Source organism: Girardinichthys multiradiatus, chromosome 23, assembly GCF_021462225.1.
Source record: "Girardinichthys multiradiatus isolate DD_20200921_A chromosome 23, DD_fGirMul_XY1, whole genome shotgun sequence".
Classification (NCBI taxonomy): Eukaryota; Metazoa; Chordata; class Actinopteri; order Cyprinodontiformes; family Goodeidae; genus Girardinichthys; species Girardinichthys multiradiatus.
In genome coordinates, this window is record NC_061815.1 from 13195333 (window position 1) to 13205061 (window position 9729).

The following is a 9729-nucleotide window of genomic DNA, read 5'->3' on the forward strand; positions in this document are numbered from 1 at the left end:
GTTTACCCTGAGAGTGCGGACGTGCCAAAGCGTTGTGTAGGTGTGTTTGTGTGTGCGTGTCTGTGGGGTTGCGATAAGGCTCTCAGCCACACCATTAGGTGACTCATAATCCACAACACCTTAAACACACACACAAACACACAAGTTTGGATTCCTATTCTTATTAGAACATTGTGTTGACTTCATTTCCGTAACCCCATTTTATGACTAACCTTGCACCACCTCTAACCCTATCTAACACATTACCTACCCTCACCTTAGTCTTAACCCTAACCACCAACCCTGAAAGTGATGTTCCACCACATGAGGACCGGACTTCGTTCCACATAAGGTCTTGAAAAACCAGGCGATTATACCAGAAAAGGCCTAAAAAAGGTAACATACATAAGTACACTTGTGTAGGTTTGTATTTCTAACCATATTAGGAAATTTTGTTGACTTTCATTTACTTAAGTAACACCATTTGTGCCATACCCTAACCAATGTCAGTACAGTCCTGGACATGGCCTAATCTTAATTCGCATTTTAGCACTAACCCGAAGCCCAAAACCAATTTCTGTTACATTTGGACCTGGCTTTGGTCCCCATAAAGCCAACAAAACTTCCAAAGGTCAGTAATGGTACCTGATAAGGTCTTAAAGAGGTGACATGAACAACTACACTCAGACAGTGGCACGCAGGAGCAAGAGCAAGCGCCAACGTGGCTTCAAACAGCTAATTAGAAATGAGCACAGGTACGGTAATATCACAAACCTCATAGACAAGTAGCACATGGCAAACTTTTTATTTCAAAAGGGCAAACAGAGCTATACAGTACAAGTAGCACATGAAATAATTTAGCCAAGGCTGAACTCATTCATTTCTTACTGATGCAGTGACGTCAGAACAACAGAAGCAAGAAACTCCTCATTAGAAACAACAAAAAAACATTTTGGCTCCGTCTTTATGCTGAAGCATGGTACATCCAAACTGGAAAGCAATGTAAAAAAAGGACATAATGTTTTCCAGATATTTACAGTCCTATGTACAGGCATTTTTGTTGTCATCTAAATATTGACGCACATTGGTATCCTCTTTTTTCTCCTCTCCCATATTCACTGATTGTCAAAAGAAAGGATGGAAACAGGTGTGGACATTCTTAAACGGAGCTTTGTACCGCAGTCCGAACATGTTATCGTGGTGTCCCGTATACTACAGCTCCCAACAATCATCCGACCAGCTTTTGCCCACACAGGAGCTACTATCCGTCCAGGGCCCCGTTGCTTCTCTCCTGTGCCAGGCCCAAAGTAAAGTCGGACCCCCTTAAATCAAACCCAGATACCCTGCTGTCGAACCCAGGACCCCCGGGCTTCCTCTTCAGCTCCTCGCACTTTCTGTATTTACAGATCTGGTGTCCCCTCTTGCGGTTGCGGCAGCTGCTGCACTGTTCGCAGTTCGTCTGACGTCGGCAAGGCACGCACTCCCCACACCTCTTCCTCTTCCTTCTACCTCCACCGCCCCCGCCCAGTGAGCCAGGGGAGTAGCCCTCTGCCACCAGCCCCTCTATGCCCTCAGCTCCCACAGCTGCGCTCCTCCAATGACCTCCTCCCATCTGAAAGCCTGTCAGAGGGAACAGAGCGGGACTAAAGGGGAACCAGGCACCGAGAAACGGTTGGAAGTCAGTGCTGCATCCAGAGGAGTCCTCTTCCTCCTCCTCGGGCCCTGATCCACCTCCTTCGCCATCTCCCTTTCCTCCCTTAGCCTCGGCAGCCTCCTTTTTAGCCGGCTGGCTGCTCTGCGCGCCCAGGCTGGCCTGCTCTGTGGTGGCAGGGGTGAGAGCCAGCAGCCCAGCACGCATCAGCAGCTCTGCGGCATGGGCCAGGTGGAGCCCGCTCGGCGACTCCCACATGTCGGGCCAGGAGGGGGCCCGACGGGGCTTACTGTTACTGGGCTGGGCAGGACGTAGCTCCTGAGCCGGAGATGGCTGGATCAGGCCTTTGACATCCACAGCAGGGGAAGGGGTAGAGATGTAATGGGAGAGGGTGTAGGGGTGGCTGGAGCGTTTAAGGCTCGGTCTTAGGGGCTCATTGGGGATTTTAGCACTGCTGTGGGCCTGATCTGGGGAGGAAGGGCCAGCGATGTCTACAGCGGTGGACATGGCAGCGGCTGGTTATGGGTGGGGGGGCTGTTTGCCCTTGTGTGTTTGTGTGGGTGGGAGAAGGGGACTGAAGCTGACGCGGGGCTGACAACTGTCCTGCTGTTACTTCAGCCAAAATGGCAAGCCTTGGCCTGTGTCCCTATTCCCATTCTCTGCAGCGGCTTCAGAGTCCTGGAGAGCTGGAAATGAATAGGGGATGAAGACAGGAAGGTTAAGAATAGAAATGCTGGAGAGACCGATCCAGAAAGAGACTAAACAGGGAAGACAGGATCAGCTTATTTTCCTAGCAGAACTAGTTAACAGTGTCAAGAAATTATCAGACAGATAATCAGAGTTAAAATAATATATATGAATAAACCTATAGAAATAATACTGATAAAAACCAGAAGCACAGATCCGTGTGTGAGTCTCTGTGAGAGACAGTGCATGCCTTGCAAAGGATTTCCGCATACAGGAGGCAGTATCCCTTTAAGAATTTCACGGTATATCAATGCAATCAATAACAGAGCGACAACAATATGCAAAGATATGCGCATATGCGCAGGTCAAATGTGGAGCGCGCTTTTCAAATACATTTTGACGACTGCTGTTATGTGTGCCAGCCAGGGCTTAAACAGAGCGGAGAAACACCAAATAAGGGACCATAAAGAAAAACAGGCTGTCTTTTGTCTGGTATCGACGACGAGGAGCGAGGTGCGCAACGATGCGGGAGCTGTGGATAAAAAAAGACCAGGCTATATTCTGTGTCCACGTTTGTGGAAAAAAGCAACACAGCCAAATATACACGGAACATGTATGTTATTACAGAGTATGAGTTTGTGCCCTTTGAAGGGTCGATCGGCAGATGTAATCGATCACTTAAGCGTGAATGAGGTTACCTAAGAGGACCGACGCCACGGCGAGCTGACCACAGTCCGAGTGGTCGCTGCGACACGGCGCTGCGCGCAGGAAGGCAGAGGAATCGGGCGAGAAAACGGCTAAATCAACAGGAAGTACGATCATAAAAACGTGTCTCTTTACCTTCCCAACACGGGCCTGGGCTCTCCTGTCAAATATATGATGAAGTCATAAACTAATGTCGAGCTGATCGTAGCGTATGTGGACGGCGGAGCTGCCGATTCCTCCTCCACCTCTCCGTCCCGGAGGGTCTGCAAACACTCTGCACGGAATTTGGGGGCGTCGCTCAAAATGCGAAGTGGACTCTGCAGCCGAGGCTCGTGTGGTCAGAGCGACCCCGTGATGTCCTCAGGAGCGGTCCGGCTGACAGCGATGATTACACCCAAATACACCCATCAGCTCAACTCATCTGAGGATGACTTTTTACACACAAGTGGAGGTTGTTACTACAATGTGTTCACGACTCATACTCAACAGCAAAATCGGGATTCATAGGTCCATATGTCTTCCATTATTCTAATTAATAATGGGCCATTATGCCCTAAAGTGTCTTTCTAAATTGTAAATAGTCATTAATTATTAAAAGAATAGAAAACACAAACCTTGTCTTTATAAAAAAAAAAGGACAATGAAAGTCATACACGTATAAATAAAAACAACACAAAATATTTTTATGAATGTAAATAAGCAAATAAATAAATAAACAGATCTTTTGTAGAGACAGAAAATATTACACATCTAGCATAAAAGTAGTCATTAAGTTTATCAGCCAAAGAATATAATCAGGCTCCAAAACATTATCACAGATCTATACAAATCCCGTTTAGGATTTACCTATATTCACATATTCATTGCTAATTCTTTGGCTATAAAAAAAAAAAAAAATCAAATCCTTGTGTTTATATAAACACAGAGAAAGAAAGAGAGAAATAACTTTAGTTAATAGAACATGATTAAATTGTTGCAGTGTGTAGCTTAATCCAAGCCGAACCAGCCAAAGGCAGAAGTAAACTAAGCAACATGCTTAGGGCCTCCACACCAGCAGGGGGCCCACATGAGTGCTAGAATTCTAGAAAATTTAGAAAATATTTAGTAACACATCAACATCACTCATGCAAAAGGGGAGATTTGGGTCGCTTTTTCAAAATTTTACACACGGTGAAGGTTGATACTGTAATATATGTACAATTTATCTTTAATAGCAAAACCAAGATTTATTTTTATATCTGTCTGCCACTAAGCTCCCTGAAAAATATTATAAAAACATTTTAAAATAATTTATATTTATTATTATTATCAGATGATCATCATGAGGCTTTTTATTATTGTTTGTAGCAAATTCTGTTGCCCTACATTATCTTTATTATAAACAGAAGGCTTATGTTTGATAGTTTTACACGTGTAATCGGAGCCAGTCTAAGGAAAACTAAATGGCTGCTTAGGAGCTTCAGAATTCTCTCTAACATTAGGTTTATACACGTTAGTCAGTCATTTTCTACCGCTTATTCCATAGTGGGTTGCGGAGGAGCTTGTGCCTATCTCCAGCATTCAATGGGCAAGAGGCGGGGTACACCCTGGACAGGTCACCAGTCCATCGCAGGGCAACACACAAACAACCACGCACACACTCATTCATACACCTAAGGGCAATTTAGAGTTAACAATTAACCTAACAGGCATGTCTTTGGACTGTGGGAGGAAGCCGGAGTACCCGGTGAGAACCCACGCATGCACGGGGAGAACATGCAAAGTCCATGCAGAAAGACCCCAGGCTGGGAATTGAACCCAGGACCTTCTTTCTGCAAGGCAACAGTGCTACCAACTGCACCACCGTGCAGCCCGTTTACACATGTATGACCAAAATATTTTTTAGTATTACTCATACAAAATAAGCAGTTATGGTCAGTTGTTCAAATTTTACACTGGATGATGATTGTTACTGTAATATGTTGATGATTTATTTTTAACAGCAAAGACGAGATTCATATATACTATACATATGTGTAGAACTAGATTCATTCCTAATTTTTGTTTAGCTTGGTTTTAAAGATAGATAATATTTAAACTGCTGCCATGTGTGACCTAAACCTGTTTCTCCTTACAGCTGATGTTTTTGCAATTGTAAGCATACCCACCCCAAGGTCTAGGCAGACCAAGCAGCTGCTTAGGACCCCCAAACCAACAGGGGGCCCCCAGGAGCGCTAGAATTCTCATTTTAGTCGAGTTTACAAACGTCATCAGTATCACTCTTTTAGGATGATACAGTTGGTTGATAATTGTCTTTAGTCAATATTTAGTTCTGAGCTCCCAAAGATGCTACAGAAACAAAAAATAAATATTAACATGTTCAAATGTGTTAAACAGGTTAGGCCATTTGATATCTGGAAGCAAATCATTTCATTAAAGCAACACTGATACAGTTGTTAGGTCATGTTTTTTTAAACCAGCTAAAGCAATGGTTGAAAGATCCCCCAATGAAATTCTATGTGAGGACCCACAGAACCATGTTCTGATTCTGGTATCAAGCTATAGCGAGGTTTTAACAATTTACGGTTTCAAACTCGTAAAAATGGTCGGATACATTTCCTACGGTTTAAAATCCTTTTACTTTAATGCCAGAGAAAATGTTGAAATGACTGGAGTTTTTATGTGGTAACGCATCACTGCCCCTGCTCCCCCAGTTGCTGCACACTGCCGGTAGGCTGACTGAAAGAAGGCTACTGCATTTTTTTTCTACTTAAGAGCAATTTGGAATTTTGAAATATTCCCAGTCGCGAAAAGGTCAAGGTGTGGAAACTTAAGGCGAACGCACATCAGAAGTAACAGGATAACACGCCCTGACCAGTACCTTTTACACATATAGATCAGATCATTGCAGTTTAGTCATAAGCAGAATTATCAGAAGCTTGGAAGCCAATCAGATGCCAGAGGCGTAGGTCATTTAATGCACAATAATAAGAGGCCTAACGTCAGATGTGCTTATGATACACGGCCCACGTGTGAAGCACTTAAAGAAGCCTCCCCTCCCACCTCCACTCACTCTTAAGACAACACTGTTCAAAAAGCTACAGCCTTTAAGCTATGAGATGATTGGCAGGTTGTTTTAATTGAACCTAATTAGGTACTGATATGGCCCTTTGTGTAGGCACCGTGGTACCACTGATACCACTTACGATTATCATACTGAGAGAACACAGGCCCACACAGAGGTAATGTTATATAAGATTAATTTAATACTTTCAATAATTAATAACTCAAATTATGACTATGAAAAATAGTAAATTTCCCTATTGACTAAATACCTTATACTTCACTATAAGTACTACTTAATATCCACACTAAACAGCAACATGTTAGTCTTTGATCCGCTGTCATTGGTTCACCTTTAAATCTCCTGTATATCACAGCTGAACTGCTCCCCTCTCTGCAACACCGTGAAGCCGCCTGATAAAGGATGTGACTCCTCCACGCAGGAGCGCCGGAGTCCACTCCACCTCTTCTGAGAGTCCTCCTTGCATCTGGCACGCAGCCAGACACCTCGTGCGTGTGCATCCGTGTGTGAGCGAGCGTGCGTGTCTCTATGGGAGCAGGGGCCCACGGTTACTACACCGTCTGGCCTGGACCATCCGTGTAAACACAGCGTCTTCTAGTGGTCAACGCAAATACAGTCACCCATTTTAAAATGGCCACTGGTGCTGGTGGACACTGCAGCACAGCAGCCCCTCCGGCCAAAGCCACCCCCCCCACACACACACACACACACACACACACACACACCAGGCCTCACTGCAGTCGCCACACTGAGCTGTTTACTCATTATCCCTGTCCACTGCTAATCCATAGACACGACGCTCTGGATGTGCTGCAAACAGACAGGAACTAGTTAAAACTGGGTCTGCTTGATTTTCCTGTGGAGTTTGGCCCCAAAACTAAAAAAAAAAAAAAAGTGACAACAAATTAGATCACTCAACATGTTTTATTAACAATATACAGCACACTGACCCAAGCACACTGGAGCCAGTAGATAAATCAATCTGATGAATATGCAAAATAGATCCCTTCAGACACATACAGTTAGATCAGAAAGCTGGAGGGGGCAGATAGTGTTTTAACAATCAACACTTTTTTATTTTAATTTAAGACAAACATTTCTATAAAGCAGCAAAACAAACTGAATATTTCATGTAACATTCATATGGATTGCTGTGTTCATCATACAAAGATAAGGCATGTGCTGGAATCAACATAAATATTGGACTGTCGAAGCAAATAAGTAATTATTTCATATTTCAACCACCTGCTCCACAACACATGGAGCCACCAAGAACCAACACAAAGGTTAGCCCCAAAAACAACCCCCAGCTCTAACTGCATTGATTGTCACAGTCCCTGATCTGCCCAGAATAATCTTGTATCAAATATGTTGTTTAGTATGGGAATATTGGGAAATGTGAAGAAAAAGATATTTGCAGTATGTTCTGGCTTCTTCAGGGTCATCTACAGGAGACCACAACAATACTGATGAATGATCAGGCAGCGTTGGAAGCATGAGCAGTCAGGGAGGGACGGGTTTGTCCACGGCGTTGCACTATGCGTCTTTCTTTTTGATGATGAGAGGCCCAACGTTATCTCCGGTTTCCTCGTTGTGCTTGGTGTGGGCACCGTCACAGAATGGGAACTACAGGAAGGAAGCACAGCGCCAGAGGAAAACATTATCACACTCCAACACCGTCGGGTTGCATTACACGCAGTTAAATCAGCCAGTCAGCAACTCAAATAAGATATTTTTACCAATCACTGAATGCATCACACCTAACAGGTCACACTAGGGACAACACTATTCTGTGTGGTGGTTATCACTGAAAGATGAAGACTAGATTAGCTATTTTCAGTATCAGTGAGGTGTTTAAAAATGAGATGCAAGAAATTACTTTAAAGGAAACTATTTTCCACTGAGACATGCCTGACTCCACAGCAGATAACACAAAGTTTGAATGCATTTCCCCACTTGCTGTTAATCCTCTCGCTGAACAACCTTTCAGCTAGTAATGCCAACAGCCAATATAAGGTTTTAAAGGCGGTTTAAAAATATGAAGCCCAAATCATTTTGTTTTAAAAGAGGGTAAAATCCTGTTTTACAGCAACAGCTCTCTGACACACAGTGTGCTTATGATCCTATTAGAGATCATTAATGACCACTCACAAGAGGAAGGCTAGAAAAACACTTTAATCACTGTTAATTAAAACCCTTACAGAAAAATCTGAATCGGCTATAATCATAATTACTTTACACAACCAGAGATTAAAAATCACCACCAATCTTTAAAAATTGGATTTCTAATGTTTAATATTGTAATGAAAATAAATTAGCAGTTTTTTTTTGGTTTTTTTAATATCTTGATTAAGTAAAAAACATCTCTTGGTGTTGTCATTCTAAAATAAAAACGTTAAAATGAAATTCATAGCATACGACGTCAAAGGAATTACTCCAAGTTGGATCTTAAATAATATATGTATTAAACTCCTAACAAGGTTACATGATCCATTTTTTTTTTTAAGTTCCCTTCTTGTATGTCTAACCTTTTTAGATTTCCAGCAGCGGCAGTACACTGCCTTGGTGCCGATGTCCTCCATGTCAAAGCTGTGCACCACTTTGGGGCTGTCTTTGCTGATGCCTACGTTCACATGGCCCTTCTTGCAGGTACGGCTGCTCAGGAAGTGGCTCACTAGAAAACCTGCAGCTGCTGAAACGACTGCCACTGGCACAGCAATCAAGAAATGTTCTAGAGAGAGGAAAGCGTACAAATGCTCAAATAAAGGGATGATTTTATTGGTAATTCACTCTTAACATGGTTTGTTTATGGATGTGCAAATGTCACAGCAGAAATGGCAGATGGACCTCAAACTGGATGGAGAGAGACATGGATTGACATGGATAAATAATTGACTTATGGATATCTGAAAAAACCTGATATACTGCTAGTCAGAATATTCTCTAATTTTCTATACTTGGATCTAACCTGAAATAGGTGCTGGAACTGGAAAATACCTCCAGACGTTCACAGATTATCAACAGAAAAGCTTAACGCATTGTGAGAAAAATGAGCACAATGTGAAACTGCCTGTTTTACAGATTATATCCTGATCCAAACACAGTCGCGTAATTAGCAACAGACATGGCTGCTCGGTCCAGTATACCCGTTTGACCAATTAAAGATGCAAACAGGAGCTCAGATGACAGACCAGTTGGTTAACTAAATATCACTCGGCAGTCACGCGAAGCAAAAAGCGAAACAGGAGGAAATGATTTATACTTCTTTATATTATTTAGGTTCCCACTACAGCCTGTAGATTAATCTGAAATAATCCCCAGAGTAAGCAGTCGGTAGTAAACGGACTGGTAGCGTTGGGTGGCAGACACACGTCGGCCGCACTCAGCGCTCATTAAATAACTCGTATTAAGTCGTAGGGCTAGCATGGTAGCTAGCTTTAATACCGTACCTTTGGTTAACCTGAAACCGGAGTTGTGGACCACTGCCATCGGACACTCGGGCTTCTATCACCGGTCACGTAAACTTTGAGTTGTCGCGTTTTCTTTATCCTGACGGTTGTTTGCGGTCAACGGCAAGCAGCAAGGTCAACCGGTTAGCTTCATGAAACTGTCCGCTGATAGTGATGTCCCCTTTACTACTACG

At 43.2% G+C, this 9729-nt stretch overlaps 2 protein-coding genes across 2 annotated transcripts; both read right to left on the bottom strand.

The window, feature by feature from the left end:
• Window positions 1-768: 768 nt before the first annotated feature.
• On the bottom strand, window positions 769-3484 carry cxxc5b (CXXC finger protein 5b). Its single transcript, XM_047352815.1, has 2 exons — window positions 3158-3484; window positions 769-2316 (listed from the first exon to the last, which is right to left on the bottom strand). Exon 2 carries the CDS (start codon window positions 2135-2137, stop codon window positions 1241-1243), a length of 897 nt encoding a protein of 298 aa, XP_047208771.1. The 5' UTR covers window positions 2138-2316; window positions 3158-3484; the 3' UTR covers window positions 769-1240.
• Window positions 3485-6991: 3507 nt separating this feature from the next.
• zgc:110843 (uncharacterized protein LOC541492 homolog) lies at window positions 6992-9729 on the bottom strand. Its single transcript, XM_047353866.1, has 3 exons — window positions 9536-9729; window positions 8615-8817; window positions 6992-7712 (listed from the first exon to the last, which is right to left on the bottom strand). Exons 1-3 carry the CDS (start codon window positions 9573-9575, stop codon window positions 7623-7625), a joined length of 333 nt encoding a protein of 110 aa, XP_047209822.1. The 5' UTR covers window positions 9576-9729; the 3' UTR covers window positions 6992-7622.